Genomic DNA, 20,089 nt, shown 5'->3' with positions numbered 1-20,089 from the left:
TGTGTGTCAAATTGTTAGAAATAAAAGAATTGAAAGATGATAATCATCATCATCTTTAATGTTGTTTTTTATGTTCTTTGATGATGCACTCAACAATATTCAAGTTAGTCTGGAAATGATCAAGTCTGGATTAGACAAACCAGTGACTGACATCATGAACATCAATCTACACAATTTAATAGGATATGACCAAGATGACACACAACATGCACAATCAGCCAATCCACAGAGACTGATCACCCATTCCACTCCCCTCTGCTTGAATACATGGACCGCCTGTGAAGATCCGGGGTAGAATAGGTCTTCAGCAACCCATGCTTGCCTTAAAAGGCGACTTTGCTTGTCGTAAGAGGCAACTAACGGGTGGTCAGGCTCTCTGACTTGGTTGATGCATGTCATCGATACCAATTGCGTGGATCGATGCTCATGTTGTCAATCACTGGATTGTCTGGTCCAGATTCGATTCTTTTACAGACCGCCGTCATATAGCTGGAATATTACTGAGTGTTGCGTTTAACAACAATCAAACAAACAACAAACAAATACATGGACCAGTCAAACAAGCAACACTTAATGTCACAGATGCCTTGAACAGCTGCTTAAAGCAAATGTATAGAATACATGCCTTCCACTTCAGATATTTTAATAAAATTGGATAAAACTTGAATAATTCATTTATTGTGGCAACATGTATCCTTGTCATGTCAACACTATTTTCCTCTGCAGGTGAGACCGATTCCTCAAAGTTCTTGGATTGTAAGAACCGTGGCATCAATGGAGGACAGACAGGGCAGATCCACTGGGACTTCGAGGCCATCAGTCACAACTTTAGTGATGGTCAGTAATGTATTTGGCTTGGTCCTTTGTTTGATTTGAGCAGAAGTTCTGGTCTTGATATTGCGAATCTTAAACTTTCTTATTTGTGTACTGATTTATTTATTCAGTCAGAATGTATAATATTTTGTTCATACTTTGAAACTGGAACAATTGTTGTTAGAACTTTTAAGTCTTCTTGCCCAAACTTGTCTTTATATTTCTTGTGTGGTGTAGTTGAGAGCAGAAGGTCAGGGGTTCGATCCTCTCGCTGTGTCATACCAAAAGCTGTTAAAAGATGGCGCTTGTTACCCTGCCTGGTGCTCAGCATTAAGGGATTTGTTTTGGTTTGTTTGTTGTTTAACGCCGCACTCAGCTATATGACGGCGGTCTGTAAGTAATCAAGTCTGGACCAGACAATCCAGTGATTGACATCATGAGTATTGATCCACGCAATTGGGATACGGAATAAAACAAGAACTGGTCATCTTCGTGTCAGTATCCTGTGTCTGACTCTGAGTGGGGTATCCATGTCAAACTCTGGGCTAGCACTATAAAACCTGCATAAGTCTAGACTAGTACAAGCAGCCACCCACACATGCATGAATATCACTATATATGCATTACAAGTGAAATTATGTTGAAGCAATGTTTCACCCTATTTGAAAGGAATTATGTTTGTAATGTTACAAATGTCATACTTCTGACCAGGGGCTAAAGTCATTGACTGCAGTTAATTGTTCACATGTGCTACTGAAAATAAGGTAAGGACCACCCGATTCTTTCATATTACTATAGTTAACTACAGTAATGTGAAAGAATTGGGACATCCTTAACTTCTTTTAAGTATTATACAAGACTTATGTGACTGACACTTTGAAGGAAGATTAACTTAGTTATCCTTTCATTCAGTATGTATTTTGCTTGTTTGGAAAGTTGTTATCAGTAAGTGTGAAGTTGTTCAATGTTGTTAATAGTTCTTGTATGCCTGAGATATATTGCTTTCAATTTCAGCTGTGACTGAGATATGTTTCAAGTACTATCAAGGCAACACAGGAGAAATGGTTGCTGCAAGTCCCACCATCAAGATAAAGAGACCCAATCTGAGGAGAAAGGTACTAAAACAGTGTTGGTTTTGACAAAGATGATCCCTGTTGGCATCCTGGGGCACACTAAGTCCCCAGTACTCCTGCTTGTCTCACTGAAGTGATCCCGGGGGTCAATAGGTCCCAAGTACCCCTACTTGGCCCCCTGTGGCTATCCCAGGGCACAATAGGTCCCCAGTATCCCTGCTTGTCTCACTGAAGTGATCCCGGGGGTCAATAGGTCCCAAGTACCCCTACTTGGCCCCCTGTGGCTATCCCAGGGCACAATAGGTCCCCAGTACCCCTGCTTGTCTCACTGAAGTGATCCCAGGGCACAATAGGTCCCCAGTACCCCTGCTTGTCTCACTGTAGTGATCACGGGGGTCAATAGGTCCCCAGTACCCCTGCTTGTCTCACTGTAGTGATCACGGGGGTCAATAGGTCCCCAGTACCCCTGCTTGGCCCCCTGTGGCGATCCCAGGGCACAATAGGTCCCCAGTACCCCTGCTTGTCTCACTGTAGTGATCATGGGGGTCAATAGGTCCCCAGTACCCCTGCTTGGCCCCCTGTGGCGATCCCAGGGCACAATAGGTCCCCAGTACCCCTGCTTGTCTCACTGTAGTGATCACTGGGGTCAGTAGGTCCCTAGTACCACTGCTTGGCCCCCTGTGGCGATCCAAGGGCACAATAGATCCCTTGCTTGGCCCCCTGTGGCGATCCTGGGGCACAATAGGTCTGGGGGCTGAATATCGGCCTCTTAGCAGGTCTAGCTAAACCACTGTCTTGCTGCAAACATGGGGCTGAGTAACCTTGAATATTGGCCTCTGATCCAGATAAACCCCCGGTCATGCACTTAGGTGTATTTTTTTGTTTACTTGTTTCATATAGCTAAATTGTACCCTGAATTATCGCCTTGTTTTTATGGAGGAAAGGAAAACAGAAAGACTAACTGACACGATCAAGAATAATTTCCTCCAGTATTTATCATGCAAAAAATGATTGTGGTGTTTGGGCTGTATGTCCCCATATTCAAAATTAGTGCTTGTCCTCGTGTTTCAGCATCCATCTGCCCTCATGCACCTCTGCAGTAAAATGTAGGTCAGAGGAAACTATCACTTGACACTATTTAGAATGTTTGGATTCATGAATGGCTGTGGTTGTACTACAACCCAGGGCTAGGTAATCGGGCATAACAAACCATTGTCATCACGTTTCCCCTTTCCACCGAATTACTAGATGAGATGCTTATTCACACGTAACCATGCAGGGATGTCAATAACCCACAAGCATGAGTCTAGTTGTCTTGCTATAATGATCCTGGGATTTTGGCTCTCATCACACTATAAAATCTCTAAATCTAGATTTTCAAGAGAAGTCCTCTTCACTGTTAACTATCCATAACTAGTTGAGATACTAATAGTATCTCACTACCTGAAACCTGTTTTAGGGTTTGTCCTTTTGTGAGTGAGTGAGTGAGTATGGTTTTACGCTGCTTTTAGCAATATTCCAGCAATATCTGGGCAGGGGACACCAGAAATGGGCTTCACACATTGTACCCATGTCGGGAATCGAACCCGGGTCTTTGGCATGGCGAGGCGAGTGAACGCTTTAACCACTAAGCTATCCGACCGCCCATCCTTTTGTGGTTTCACTATTGAAGCATGCCTGACATGGTAGCAGTGTTTGCCATTTAAGATGAAAGTTATAGTGAAAACACCAACTCTGAGGTTTTTGTTCAAAATGTAAAACCTTGAGTGAGGGAAAAGCCTGAGGTCCAAAGGCAAAATACGTTTAGATGCAAGAAATGCAAGAAAAATTAGAAAACATTGGATAGTTGATGGTAAAACAATACAGTATTCTCAGTATAAAATGAATTTGATGAATGTGGGCGAGGGAAAGACCACATGCAACATGCTGTTAACTGAAATCTTGATATGTAAGATTGAACACCCTTTCATCACCTGCCCTGGTGGTTCAGTGGGAAAGTAGTGGGTTACAATACTAAACATGATATCTGAGGTTACAGGTTTGATTCAACATGTTCAAGTCATGTAAAAACATTGTGAATTTTTTAACCAGTCAAAACTCAACATTAGGTGCATATTATAAGGCTGTCTAGAGAATTCACCTGTAAAACCTTGATCTTACAATTCAACTGTGAAACAGCTGAAGTAGGTCTTACAATTCAAATGTAAAACCTCCAAGCAGGTCTCACTTGAAAGTAGTACCTCTCACAAGGTTACTATGAGACTGCAAGATAACAATCATACTATAGACAATAGGGGCAGTAGGTTAACCGGTACAAGATAGAGGGAACATCCTTCTCATATCTCCTTGAACATCCACGGCGGTCAGGTAGCTAGTGGTTAAAGCGTTCACTCGTCACACCGAAGACCCGGGTTCGATTCCCGACATGGGTATAATGTGTGAAGCCCATTTCTGTTGTCCCCCGCCATGATATTGCTGGAATATTGCTAAAAGCGGCGTAAAACATACTCACTCACTCACTTACTCCTTGAACATCCTTGATCTATACTGAACAACAAAAATTCCTGTGACATGGAATAAGATTTAATGCAAAGTTATGTTTTTTACCAAATCTGAAACAATTTCGGTTTGCAACAGTTAAAAGACTCCTGTAAGTGTTCAAATGGTTTGTTTAATTTGCCAAACTGACTTCAGAAAATGCGTGATTTCATAAAAAACATGAACATGCCAAATTTACAAATCAATAGCGTGTGTGTCCACCTCTGGTTGCGATGCAAGCAACACATCTTCGCCTCATCCTGTGGGATATCTGTCCATATCTGCCGGAGCATGTTTCGAAGTTCCTGGAGTGTCTGTGGAACACGTGGTTGTCGTCGAAGGCGCTGATCCATCTCATCCCACATGTGCTCGAATGGTGAGAGATCAGGGGAACGAGCCCGCCAGGGGATGACATTCACGTTGTTTTGTTGAAGAGAATCCTGAACAAGTCAAGCAATATGAGGTCGGGCGTTGTCATGTTGAAAGGTAATGCCTGGGCCATTAAGAAGCAAAAACGGTAGAACAGTACATGGCCGATGATCTCGTCGCGGTAGCGCTGTCCATTGAGATTTCCCTCTACCCCTATCAAACGGGTCCTCTGTCTTGCTGTAATCCCACCCCATACGATTACGCTGCTGCCCCCGAATTGATCTGCTTCCATGACACAATGATTGACGTAACGTTCACCTCGACGTCGGTACACTCGAATCAGTCCATCGCTGTTTCTGAGGTGAATATGAGACTCGTCAGTGAATAGAACCTGTCCCCACTGCATAGCCGTCCAGCGTAGACGCTGTCTGCACCACTGTAGACGTGCTTGACGGTGATTCTCGTCAAAATGGGACATCTGGCGGGTCTTCTGGCGACAATCCCTGCACATCTGAGGCGGCAACATATGATTTGTGAAGATATTCGTCGAAGGCCAGGGATGCTTCTTGCTGGCTGAAATTGATTTCGTAGGTGTGTTGTTCAAATCCAATTGTCTTGTTGATTATTGGTTACGCGTGGCCTGCCACTCTGAGGATGGTCTCTGACTGCATTCGTCTGTTGCCAACGTTGCCGTTGTGGACGTTAAATTGTCTTGCAACATCACGTTGACTCGATCCTGCTTGAAATTCAAGCATTCCAATGGCTTGCAGACGCTCATTTTCAGACAGGCGTGGCATTTCGTAATGTTGAATAATTGCATAATTTTGTTGTTTTTCTGAGTGGTTGTTGTCAGCACGATGCTGAACAACGCATATGGAATCCCGTTAACGCACATGTTTTTATACCCATTCTTGGGTAGTGAAGTGCATGGGGCTGCATAAAAGTCAACTTTTGCATGGAATGCATGCTTTTCTGTAGCAGACTTTGCGTTTTTGTGACTTGATTCCATACATGTACTACAATATTGAAAACCAAACTTTACTTGTTTGAAAAAACACTAAAATATTGGTGTCACAGGAATTTTGATGTTGCTAGACTTTAAAATGGGTCCACCAGGGCATACAGGATGAGAACTGCACAACAGGAAATTCCTACAAAATGATGTGTGATGCCTCATGCTTATTTAGAAGTATTTCCTTGTTTGAATCAAACTTAGTGATTGCGTTAAGAAAATTTCACATTGCCTGTCCAAACATTCATTGTATTTCTTATGAGAATGGAAATATCAGTAAAATCTAATTTAATTTAATTAGTTCATTCATTCAAACATCAATACTCTTTTGCATCCAATGGGACTTTCAGTGAATATTATTTGTATCCATTCTTAACTTTTATGTGTATAGGACGTGGTATTTTGTGTCCAGTAAAACCATGCCTCATGATTATTAAGGATTGAGCATGTTGAGCATTGTTGAGGGCTCCCTACATTCAAATAATATGGCAGCAAACCTTACAGACAATTTAGCCATGTCATTATCAGGACTTCAGCGTTAGAAATTGGCACTAGTCCTGTAGTCCTGGCCATACTATAAGGGTAACGCTATTTTTCAGGGCATTATCATTTGCAGAAGCCCGAGGTCTTCCATTAACTGTCCGACGAAGACCAGGTAGAGATGAAACGCACTTGTAATGTTAAATTAAATGGCGAAATTTGTACTAGCCCGCAGGAAATTGTACTAGCTAGCAGGCACCCGCTATAACTGTATAAGGTCTCAAGAGTTGGGTAAAAGATGTCTGAATGGGAACTGGTTTACCGCAGTCCTGGCAAAAACTATCTAGATACACGTATAAAATGATTTGATCATGCATACACTGAAGTTAATAGACACTTTATCCTCATTCAAACATATAAAAAGTCAGAACGAATGCTCGCATAGAAGAAAGAAATGTGAGTGAGTGAGTGGGTATGGTTTTACGCTGCTTTCAGCAATATTCCAGCAATATCACGTCGGGGGACACCAGAAATGGGCTTCACACATTGTACCCATGTCGGGAATCAAACCCGGGTCTTCGACGTGATGAGCGAATGCTTTAACCACTAGGCTACCCGACCGCCCCCAAAGAAATGTGAACATATGCTATACTTGTAGCCTTTGAGTTTTATGTTTAATATAATTAACCAGTGTATCACATAAATAACTACCGGTTCGGATTGTTTTGTGGGTACCTGGGTCCTGCTCACGAACCACCTGACCCGAGTTTCCTGTCCCAACCCTAGTTTACAACAGAGTTCACTCATTCTCTGCTGACTGACTTTTATTGACTAGATATGTTGATATGTGGGCTCATATTTCATCTTTATAATCTCAATATTGTGATAGTTGTGTATGTAGATATGAAATTGGAAGTCATGAGGTTATACTTTTCTTTTGATGTTTTCAGGGCAGTCAGACTGTAAATGGAGAAACAATTCCGCTACAGGACAACACACAATTCAAGGTTCTCATCACAGGTGAGCTCCAGTGAACATTGATAAACGTGGATTTGTAATGATACGGAAGCTGCTTCATACGTGTCATCAAGTCACGATCTGCCTGTGGGAACAGATATCTACTACCAACTCAGACTCTTTATTGATTATCCAGTGTATCATATCTCCATTTTATTATACACTTTGACGATTCATACAAGCAGCCATATCACCTTTATTCCTCTCAACTTTTGCCTGCCATTGCAAATACAACCTGAATGTCTTGTCATATGGACTGCCTTCCCCTGTCTTTGTTCTCAGGAAAACATCTTTTCCAGCTAAAACTCTTCTTTTTTTAATATTTGTTAAAATGCACAAAGTGATTGCTCGGATGTGGCCGCAATTTTGTACATCTTTGCAAAACTCCAGTTCAGAAGAGGTATGTCATTAGTTGTTGATTTGATGTCAAGTGAGAAATTATCTGTGCTACGTTGGTGATATGAGAGGTGACATCACTACCAAAATGAGGCTATGGTTGTGAATGGGTCCAGGGTATTTATCATTATATGATGCAGATATAATCCACTGTATAAGGTTAAAAAAATAAAATCTTGGTTCTCAGGCACCACCCACATCATCATAAAGTCTGCCGCACATTAACACTTAAACAATGCACACAATAAATTTGAAAATAGAAACAAAACCGAAACGTGCAATGGACTATGATGATGTGGGCAGTGCGAGAGAACCAAGACTATTATTTTTTTCAGCCTAATCAAGGATGACATAGTGTGTGTTACAAATGTTTGTGTCTGTTCTGAATACGGTTCTTAGCATCACTTTCAAAATATATTTGTGTTATGAAATTGACTGTCACTATAAGGTGAGCTTACCAGGCTGAACAAAAATTTATCAACTCAAACTAGTGGTTTAGCACACTAATGTCGGTGATGTTGATGTTTCTGATGTTAACCGTGTTACCTAAGATGGTGATTGCATGGTCAAAATGACTGCCATGAATACCATTGGGATGGCCGAAGGAAGGGGAGGACAGCTTGCTGTTACACGGGAGGTTGTGTGTTATTGTACCCCTGACAGCAGGTTATCACTGCTTGCATCATCAACTCCACTGTGAGGGATCTGGGCCTGGATAGATCTACAGTATGTCATGCTTGTAGTAAGAGCTGACTGCGTGTCGTAAGAGGCGACTTACGGAATTGGGTGGTCAGGTTCGCTCGCTCACTCACTCACTCACTCAAACCCATCCAACCACCCACTCACTCAAACCCACTCACTCAAACCCACTCACTCACTCACTCACCCACCCACCCACCCACCCACCCACTCACTCACTCACTCACTCACTCACTCACTCACTCACTCACTCACTCACTCACTCACTATCACTCACTCACTCACTCACTATCACTCACTCACTCACCCACCCACCCACTCACCCAGTCTTAGCGTCTGTGAAGTATGGATGTTCTTTGTATGGTAACTTTTAAGGCTAATCAATTCCATCAATGTCTAGTCAGTAGACAACCAAGATAAATCAATCCAACAATATTTTAAAGATCATTCTTGTGTGACAATACAGGTTATGCAGTTCTGAATAATTTATTAGCAAGGAGGAAATTATTATTGATCATAACCAAGGCTGGATTTAGCACACCAGTGCAACCCATTGTTGAGAAATGCAACCTTATCCTATTTATGGGAGCAGGGAGCAACCTGGTTTGTCTGGTGCAGCAAGCTTTTCATGCTAACTTGCACCAGGTGCAAGTTAAATCAAATTCCTTAAATCAAGCCCTGATAAGTAATTATCAATTGATTACTAGATAGTGATAATCGCTGACCTTGTTTCAGCCATTTTCAACATTAACTCATTTTTTGTCCGGTTTGAAGTAACCATGAAACTTGAGTTTTCAGACAGGAAATTTTTACCGAAAGTAGTTTTTAGGCAAGCCTAATATTTTTTTATCTGATGATGAAGAATCTGTAACATAAAACTATGAGGAAGGGGGAAATTGACTCACACCAGTTGTCAGTCAAATTATGATTTTATTCATTCAAAACCAATTTTAATTTGACAGTTTTTAATGATATTACACAAAGACACTTTCGCTGTTTGACTCAACTCACAAATATAATGTCAAACGTTAGAGTAGACTCTAGACTCTCTCTATGCTGTTGGGGTTCTCAGAAGCATAAAGTTTAGGTTTGTATTTTGAGATTTGGTCAGCCTATATTTGGCTAGAAAGCCAAGTAGTTGTACTCTGCTTAGGATTTGCATGCTTTCTTATGATTATTTCACATTTCATTCTTTGTTCATTTGCTGTGCCAAGTTGTGCCCCAAGGCGTGCATAAAATGTGGTCGTGGGTCCATACCCGAGGTTTACCCAGATAATGTTGCTAGCTTTGTCAGCACTATACCTGTTGTCATGGTTTTACCAAAGTGGTAAATGTCTACATCATTTAAGCATCTCTCTCTCTCTCACTCACTCACTCACTAACTCACTCACTCACTCACTTACTCACTCACTGTTCATTCATGACTTCTTTTGAAAATGTTTTACTTTGATTATTTTCATTACTCCTCTTGTAAAGTTGTATTCATGCGAGAACTATTTCCGTTTGTTCTCCAGATATGGAAGCAGCTAATCTGAAGAAGGGCATGTTTTTTAACCCCGATCCCTATGTGAAGCTGCTGGTCATCCCTGGGAAGACGGAGGAACAACAAACTCACCACATGAAGGAGATGAGGTCGTCCATTGAACAGAACACGACCAACCCAAAGTGGAATGGCCAGGTAGAGATCAACTTGTTGTATGGCATCGATGTCTTGGTTAGGTCATGATCAGGTGAAGTTAAGGATATCTTCTGGACATCTTTTGCAGGGGGATTTAGTGTTCAGAATGAACTAGTACGCGAGTCTGGTCTAGTAAAATTCAGGAAGGACTAGTGACATGTCCTTGATGACTAACGCTTTACCATTAGGTGGATGGCAACTTTATAGCAGATCAAGTATTCGACGTAATACGCACCCAGGGCAGTCTCAAAATTAGAAATAGAGGGCTCTTATTAGTATATTATTTTGTTGAAAAAATCAAAGTTAAAAGATTGTAAATTTCGTGGTTTATGCTGACAGCTTCAAATGTTTATATACGACAGATATATTTTTCCAGAATTTAATTGCCCATAATTTAGGGTACATATAACACACGAGGGTGTATTATACGCGAATAAATAAGACTTGTGTACATTGATCAATCGGAAGGGTGCTAATTGGGATTGTTCACTAGCCAATATATTACCAAATATCGCCGTGGGCCCTTATTAGTGCAGGGCGCTTATTACTTCGAATACGGTAATTAATCTCTAACCCTGCAGCAGTGTTGGATGAAGAGCGCGTTTTTACGTCTTGGACGCCGGAATATGAGTCTGAACGCATCTGCGTAACATGTGTGGGTCTCATGGACGCAGTGACTGGACCATTATTAAGTTCATATCAAATGGCCACTGTTATTGTAAATCAATGCCGTACGTCTTTGTATTAAGGTATTTATTGCCAAAAAAGACAGCGAAGCATGTTGATTAACACTTCTGTTTGCTAAATGAAACCACTTTCATTATTCTGTCCCTTCTTACGACATAATACCCAAACCAGGATGTAGTTTCGGTTTTGCATATATTAATGTTCGCTATAGTCCGTAGGTTTGCTTCAGCCAATCATCTGCCGCATATTAAGCCGCTCAGATACATTCGTAATTCTTTTAGCTTGGTGATTGGTCGAAAACATCACGACCTCGTGTCAAACTAAAAATAGCCAGGCACATCAAGGGTATGTACTTCAGAACGTGGTAACAGTGACCCGCGAGATCAGGTGACCATACAGGATGGTGCGCTATATTTTCGTGGTAGTTAATATATAATGGATCGTAATGGGGAACACTTGCAAACATATTAAATATGTGATGCGCAAAATGTTTGTTGCTCTTTGTTCAACTTTTCTGACACATAAATTAGGATTGATTGATGCTGATTTTCTTAACCGAGTTCGGTAAACAAAGTAGATCTGACTGTCATTAGCGAATCTTACCACAGTAAGGCTGTGTGGATTATGTGGTTTACATCACGTCCTGTTTTGTATTTTGCATAATCAGTATGCATACGTCGTTGTCTGAACAAATGGGTTCTTTTCTAATCAATTTCAAATGGATGTAGGGGTAATTCCACTTCAAAAACATCCCAGAAAATATCATAAAGAATTAACGTGTGTATACTTGCAAGTAGTCGTGACACACCGCAACGAGTCCTGTATTCTTATGTGATGAAATATCATGCTTAGATTTGCATACGTAAACAGTCGACAGGGTGTGTGGATTACGAGATTTATCGATAACGCGATACTATATGATAAAGAACAATTGTGAACACTTAAATGTACTAATGTAGGCATTGTTTTTATTTAGCTGACTCCGAATATTTAGTTATTCTACAACAGACTTATCCAGGCGTTAATAATTCATTCTTTGGTGAGTTATATTAAGAATTGCAAAACACATTTTGCCGGAACAGTAATCAGTGTAACTGACATGTTTAAACATTTATAGCACCTGAAATATGTTGACTAGATTTATCAAGGAAATGCTGGATCCTGAACACACTCTTACTAAAAAACGTTTGATATGCCAATTATGTCATGACTCATTGATGTAATGTAATTGTCACAGTTATGACATGAACTCACTACTCAATACAATAGCATCAGAACAGCCATTGAACTTGACTGAATCCATAAACTTCAAATCATTGGTAGATCTAGATATAAACATTCACAAATGTCTGTCCCAATGGCCCCTTACCAATTGCTGATGACCCGGCCGTGTACTGCCTATTCATTTACGAAGTTAGACATTAACATGGATAATTTTGTGTTAAAATATATCATTAATATTAAATTTCCATTTTAAGAAATTGTTTTTCCTTAATGTAAACTTCTTGGTCATGAGAGCAGGATGCACCCTGATGTGAACCTTTCTCTCACTTTGCCTGTTTGATGATATTTTGCAGTTGCGCAAATATTTCTGATTTTTCATGTCTGTGTTCTGTTGATAATGTTATATTACAGTGCTATAAGTTGCACCCATCCATTTTAGTTTGGGACCCCTAATTTTATGATGAAGGAGTCCAAGTGACCCAAGAAAATTTAAGCCAGAGCAGACACTGTTGCAGAATATAGTCATCAGCATGTTTTATGAAAAAGAATACAAATTAAGAAATTCAAAATGGTGTGGCCCAATAATTTGATGTAACTGTAGGAATGGTGGTGCTTTATATATCCCTGGGCAGACGTGTGTCAGGACAGATTTTTACAACACAGACATACAGAAATCAGTCAACATGTCAACAGTTTTGCATGAAAGTTCAATAAATAACTTAATAAAAATGTTTGCCACATATGAATATAGCCTTATAAACACATCATACTTTCAATACTTTATTTCTACTATTTTAGCAAATGGTGATTAATGGTTTGTCCTGAAGTGTTTCAAATGCTTACCACGACAGTTGGGAAATATTTCCGGGTACAACCATGACAACTATGCAGTTTGATTAACGTGGCTCTATGATTTGGAAAGAAGTCATATAAATTATTACACCAAACACATGTCTATTTGGGCAGTCAGATTCAGTTTTCTCATGCTTCCTTGACTCGTCCATGATGATTGCAGGTCAGAACAGTCTCCAGTATCCTATGCTTGTTCAGTGTTGTAGTGTTGTAATGAAACACTATTGTGGAAGTAGATCATAATATGAAGCTGCTTAAACATTGATTTGCAAACAAATACAATACGATACTTTAAGTTTGTGGTGACATTAAGTTGACGTGGGGTAGCCTAGTGGTTAAAGCGTTCACTCGTCACTCCGAAGACCCATGTTCGATGCCCCACCATGGGCAGGGAATTACTTTGGCCGCGATTCCGTGATATTCTTGCATAGTTGTCATAGATATCACATCAACATTCAATCAACGCAATTTAAAATCGTGTACGTCTTTCAAGTTTAATCTGCATTGACACTCTCAATTTTACCTACAAAAATAAAAAGTAATAGCTATAATAATGTTCATAATTGTGAAATAATACATCATTTAATGTTTGTCATACCAAAGACCCAGGTTCGATTCCCCACAAGGGTACACTTCTGCTGTCTCCCTCAGTTTTATTGCTGGAATATGCCTAAAAGCAGCATAAGGATCGTAATGGGGAACACTTGCAAACATATTAAATATGTGATGCGCAAAATGTTTGTTGCTCTTTGTTCAACTTTTCTGACACATAAATTAGGATTGATTGATGCTGATTTTCTTAACCGAGTTCGGTAAACAAAGTAGATCTGACTGTCATTAGCGAATCTTACCACAGTAAGGCTGTGTGGATTATGTGGTTTACATCACGTCCTGTTTTGTATTTTGCATAATCAGTATGCATACGTCGTTGTCTGAACAAATGGGTTCTTTTCTAATCAATTTCAAATGGATGTAGGGGTAATTCCACTTCAAAAACATCCCAGAAAATATCATAAAGAATTAACGTGTGTATACTTGCAAGTAGTCGTGACACACCGCAACGAGTCCTGTATTCTTATGTGATGAAATATCATGCTTAGATTTGCATACGTAAACAGTCGACAGGGTGTGTGGATTACGAGATTTATCGATAACGCGATACTATATGATAAAGAACAATTGTGAACACTTAAATGTACTAATGTAGGCATTGTTTTTATTTAGCTGACTCCGAATATTTAGTTATTCTACAACAGACTTATCCAGGCGTTAATAATTCATTCTTTGGTGAGTTATATTAAGAATTGCAAAACACATTTTGCCGGAACAGTAATCAGTGTAACTGACATGTTTAAACATTTATAGCACCTGAAATATGTTGACTAGATTTATCAAGGAAATGCTGGATCCTGAACACACTCTTACTAAAAAACGTTTGATATGCCAATTATGTCATGACTCATTGATGTAATGTAATTGTCACAGTTATGACATGAACTCACTACTCAATACAATAGCATCAGAACAGCCATTGAACTTGACTGAATCCATAAACTTCAAATCATTGGTAGATCTAGATATAAACATTCACAAATGTCTGTCCCAATGGCCCCTTACCAATTGCTGATGACCCGGCCGTGTACTGCCTATTCATTTACGAAGTTAGACATTAACATGGATAATTTTGTGTTAAAATATATCATTAATATTAAATTTCCATTTTAAGAAATTGTTTTTCCTTAATGTAAACTTCTTGGTCATGAGAGCAGGATGCACCCTGATGTGAACCTTTCTCTCACTTTGCCTGTTTGATGATATTTTGCAGTTGCGCAAATATTTCTGATTTTTCATGTCTGTGTTCTGTTGATAATGTTATATTACAGTGCTATAAGTTGCACCCATCCATTTTAGTTTGGGACCCCTAATTTTATGATGAAGGAGTCCAAGTGACCCAAGAAAATTTAAGCCAGAGCAGACACTGCTGCAGAATATAGTCATCAGCATGTTTTATGAAAAAGAATACAAATTAAGAAATTCAAAATGGTGTGGCCCAATAATTTGATGTAACTGTAGGAATGGTGGTGCTTTATATATCCCTGGGCAGACGTGTGTCAGGACAGATTTTTACAACACAGACATACAGAAATCAGTCAACATGTCAACAGTTTTGCATGAAAGTTCAATAAATAACTTAATAAAAATGTTTGCCACATATGAATATAGCCTTATAAACACATCATACTTTCAATACTTTATTTCTACTATTTTAGCAAATGGTGATTAATGGTTTGTCCTGAAGTGTTTCAAATGCTTACCACGACAGTTGGGAAATATTTCCGGGTACAACCATGACAACTATGCAGTTTGATTAACGTGGCTCTATGATTTGGAAAGAAGTCATATAAATTATTACACCAAACACATGTCTATTTGGGCAGTCAGATTCAGTTTTCTCATGCTTCCTTGACTCGTCCATGACGATTGCAGGTCAGAACAGTCTCCAGTATCCTATGCTTGTTCAGTGTTGTAGTGTTGTAATGAAACACTATTGTGGAAGTAGATCATAATATGAAGCTGCTTAAACATTGATTTGCAAACAAATACAATACGGTACTTTAAGTTTGTGGTGACATTAAGTTGACGTGGGGTAGCCTAGTGGTTAAAGCGTTCACTCGTCACTCCGAAGACCCATGTTCGATGCCCCACCATGGGCAGGGAATTACTTTGGCCGCGATTCCGTGATATTCTTGCATAGTTGTCATAGATATCACATCAACATTCAATCAACGCAATTTAAAATCGTGTACGTCTTTCAAGTTTAATCTGCATTGACACTCTCAATTTTACCTACAAAAATAAAAAGTAATAGCTATAATAATGTTCATAATTGTGAAATAATACATCATTTAATGTTTGTCATACCGAAGACCCAGGTTCGATTCCCCACAAGGGTACACTTCTGCTGTCTCCCTCAGTTTTATTGCTGGAATATGCCTAAAAGCAGCATAAGGACTCATGCTATTGTTACCGTGGTTACACCTCATGACTGATGGAAATTGCCTCTGTTCACCCAGCAGTAAATGGGTACCTGGTTGGATAAGATGGCAATGTGGCACCTCACAGGCAGCTTGAGTTGTATACTCCCCAGGGAGCTGAGAATGAAAATTTAGTGCACACTGACCCTATGACCGGGGTTATAATGTTAACGCTTTGATAACCATCATGGAAATGGTGCCACACAAATGGACTATTTTTATTATTATTATAGTTGCAACCCTGTCTTCACAACTTCTATGAAAATGCCATTTAAAGACATGTCAGTTGTGTGATATCCTTTCCCACAGATTTTCAACATTGATGTTCTGATGTCTGACATCCTGGATTTTGAGGTGAAGGACAAGTTTGCTAAGAGTCGACCCACAATCAGCCGTTTCCTTGGCAAGTCGACCGTCTCGGTGCAGAGAATCTTGGATAAAGTGGCACAAGGCCCAAGGTAGGTTATACTGACATCCTCAAGTTTCTTGTGTACCATGTCCCCATTCCTTTAGATGGAACCTGGACCCATTCGCCACCTTAGCTTCGTTTGGAGTCTGGTTCAAAGGGAAATTTGCTTGAAATAGGCCCAGTCAATTTGTGCTGCTGGACTGAAATTAGAAGCCACATACACATGCACATGTTCAGCGATAGAAACTAACATTTTTAATCCGCTAGTACATATAAAGATAACATATAGCAAATTTCTACTAGTCCTCATGATACCTTAACTGTTGGGCAGTTTGGCAAGGACTACAGGACTAGTGCCAATTTCTAACTCTGTACATGCAGTCACGATGTAAGTGAAGTAATCATTAAGTCACATTTCACCTCACCTCACCTCACCTCACCTCACCTCACCTGTTTGGCAATATGGCAACAAATAAGTTCTTCTCATCTCATTTTTATCACATTGTGGTAGATGATAATAACCTTGATAGTAAGGTAAATGTCTTAACGCATGTAAATGAAACTACATAATAATTTATAGACTTATCCCTCGGAGAATATCCTTTGAGTAGGATCGGGGCCACACAGATACAGCCTATAACTTATGATGTATTCACCTTATTAATGATTCATTTGAATTAATAAAGAGTGAGTGAGTGAGTTGGGTTTAACGCCGCTTTTAACATTATTCCAGTCATATCACGGCGTGTCAGCTTAATGTGGGAGGAAAGCCCGAAGTGATGCAGGTCTCAGACGTTTACCACTTTGGTGAAACCCACGAGCACGGGTATGGTGCTGACAAACCTAGAAACATAATCGGGGTGAACCGGGATTCGAACCCACAATCATAGGTTTCTGGCATGCCCAAGGGACGCAACTCTGCACAGCGAATCGCGGGGCCTTAGACGACTGGGCCGACCGTGCCCCTATTAATAAAAAGTATTAATCTGAGTAAACTTTCTGATAGATATGTTAATACTGAATGATTGTTTCCCCTTTTTCAGCCCTGTTTCTTTTAGCCTTGATCTGAACAGACGCAACCCGTCTGACAATGTGACAGGCATGCTCAAGTTTAAGGCCAACATTCAGTTAATCCTTTCAGGTAGGAACTTTGACGATGTATTTATCTGTAAATATATTGCAAGTGATTCCATGGCATTTCATTGGCTAACAGAGCAAAATGTTTTCATTTATGTTTCTGTAAACCAAAACATAATCAGTTGGTTGGTTTGTTGTTTAATGCCGCACTCAGCAAAATTCCATCTGTATGACGGTGGTCTGTAAATAATCGAGTCTTGACCAGACAATCCAGTGATAGATATCATGAGCATCGATCCAAGCATCAACCAAGTCAGCGAGCCTGACCACCTGATCCCAAAGCATAATTAAGCCGCACAGACAACTGTTTCGAGATTGGCTGATAATAGAATGGATGGGGCTTGTGTTGTTGCATTGTTGTGCTGAACTATATTATTGTTGACAAATAAATATTTATTAAAATTGTCTTCAATATGTGTTTTTGCTTTTGTGGAGTTATACACAGATTTACACAGTATTCACTAGGGGTGTGCAATTTAACATGTATGCCAATACATTGCAATTCGGCCGTCAGCAATACATGTATCTCAATACAACCTTTGCGTATTGATATTTTCCGTTATACTCACTGAAGAATTAATATATGATTATATAATTTATATCTACCATCTTGAGGCATTTGGTGTATGATGTCATGATAACACTGGTATATTGCTAAAACCATACTTTTTCTGAAACAAAACTATAAATTTTTAATTGATACAGGCCACGAATCCTCCAAACGGAAACGAAGTCATCCGCGGAAAACCTCCTTGCCTGCCGACCTCAGTTCTGATGTCACTCCGCCAACTGGAAAAGTTAACCACCATCGGCACCGCCACACGGACCCAGGCCTGTCCCCTGGCAGCACCCAGCCAGCAGACCAGCAAACAAACGAGCCAAAAGTGTCACTCTTCAACATGTCGAAAGGTCGGATAGTAGACGAGACCCACAACGAGCAGGAAGAACAAGACAGCATTAACGGGAGCCTACCTAGTCTATCGGCTGTGCCGAACATTGTGTGTGGCTCCTACCACAGTCAGACAGACAGCTCGGATTCGGGGACCTCATTATCCATCGTGTCGTCTAGCGATAACTCCGGAGGATCTATCACATACACAACCTCCATGGCCTCTACTACGTTACACAACAGCAGCGACAGTCAGTTAGGAGAGGAGAACAGTGAAACTGAACTGGGGTCAGTGGTGACCAATGATAATTATGATCTCGATGGAAGTAACTCTGACACTCTGACTCCCAGTACGGAGGGCATGTCGGAGACTGATAGGGAGGTTGAGACTCTCAGTGCTAGTGCAAGTATTGTGTCCATCGGAGATTCTCCAAATTCATGGTCACCCGAATCAAGCCGATCTGGCCCCACGAGAGAAGGATCTGAGCCTCCGTCTTTACCTCCCAGGACGTATATAGCTAAAAATAAGGCACCCCCCCTTCCGCCAAGAGTGCGGGCTCCTCCCATCCCTCCCAGAAAGACTGATAAGAAAGCTGGTGTTGCTCCCCCATCCCCAAATTCTATTTGTGATACTGCCCCTGTAGATGCACTAGAACCCCCTCCCCTTCCCCCTCGGACATACAGCCCTGTCCACATGCAAGGAAATACCGGGCCAACTCAACCAGGGTCACAAGACGAGGATGCTGATAGATCTAGTTTTAACAGCCTTGAAGCCTTTGCTGGCTCAAGAGAAAATTCTCATAATGAGATAACGGATATTTTAGGTGCTGAGGGTGGAAGTATAACTCCCGTGAACAGTGGTGACCAGGAAGTGTTTCCTTGGGGTCAGAGTTCAGAAGGTCAGACGACCCCACAAAGACCCGATGTGCATCACACAAAGGGAGATGTCAGACGGTTAAGTGCAGCTGCAGCAACAAGCTCATCTCATGTTCATATACCTGATCACCCTCGTAGTCGGAACTCAGTTCCTACGCTCTCGGACCAATTAGCATTAATACCCTCGATAGAATCGGCTACTTCTAAGCCCAAAACCACGAGATCCCATCCGAAACTGCGTCGGACTGGTGGCTTAGAGAGTCAGTCCATGGATGGAATCTCACCGTCAGACTGTAAACATGGTGACAGAGATTGTGGAGAAGAGCATCATAAGTGTTCAAAGACACGCAGTGTCAATGGTTCCTCTCCACAAAGGTCCTCCAGTTTCCACAACGCATCCCCCTCCCCACCCCGCATTCATCCTAGGAACCGGATACTGTCTGATGAAGAGAAGCAACAAAACAGACAGCAGATTGCTCAACATTTGCAGATATGGACTCAGAAACAGAGAGAGAAGTCCGGCAGTCCAAAGAATGAAGGTCAGCCTTCGGAATCTGGACTCGGCAGCATGGCAGCTAGTTATACAGAAGGTTGTGACGGTGCGTCAGTCGGGGCTGAGGCCTCCCCGCAGGCCGGTCAAGCGACGCAGGGAGGTCAAGGTAGTCATGTGACCCCCAGCAGTAGTCAGAGTGGTCCCACACCTCAGGTCAGTCAAGCGAACACAGGCAGCCATGTTGGCCCCACCCAGGGCAGGAAAAACAGAGACTCTGTAGACGGAGGTGCCCGGTCACAAGGTGGGGCAGTGGGTGAGTCAACGCCCCCTGGTGCTAGTGCTGTGTGGCAACCGCGAAACCCAGACTCAGCATCACCAGGGCAGAGGACGAGCATTGCATCTTCAGGTAGGA

The 20,089-nt window shown here is 41.0% G+C and overlaps 1 protein-coding gene across 5 annotated transcripts in view; it reads left to right on the top strand.

Moving 5' to 3' along the window:
* Nucleotides 1–20,089, top strand: part of LOC124143117 (E3 ubiquitin-protein ligase HECW2-like) — a 78,586-nt gene that overhangs the window by 10,121 nt on the left and 48,376 nt on the right. For all 5 annotated transcript variants that reach the window (XM_048387974.1, XM_048387982.1, XM_048387976.1 and 2 more), the window contains exons 3-9: nt 727–837; nt 1,828–1,928; nt 7,236–7,305; nt 9,912–10,075; nt 16,183–16,331; nt 17,326–17,423; nt 18,125–20,083. In XM_048387974.1, the coding sequence (XP_048243931.1) occupies nt 727–837; nt 1,828–1,928; nt 7,236–7,305; nt 9,912–10,075; nt 16,183–16,331; nt 17,326–17,423; nt 18,125–20,083 (2,652 nt within the window). The remainder of the gene's footprint in view (nt 1–726; nt 838–1,827; nt 1,929–7,235; nt 7,306–9,911; nt 10,076–16,182; nt 16,332–17,325; nt 17,424–18,124; nt 20,084–20,089) is intronic.

This window comes from Haliotis rufescens, unplaced genomic scaffold (genome assembly GCF_023055435.1).
Source record: "Haliotis rufescens isolate VD_foot unplaced genomic scaffold, xgHalRufe1.0.p SCAF_10, whole genome shotgun sequence".
In the NCBI taxonomy this organism is placed as follows: domain Eukaryota; kingdom Metazoa; phylum Mollusca; class Gastropoda; order Lepetellida; family Haliotidae; genus Haliotis; species Haliotis rufescens.
Note: the sequence above shows the minus strand (reverse complement) of the source record. Positions and strands in the feature narration are given on the sequence as shown.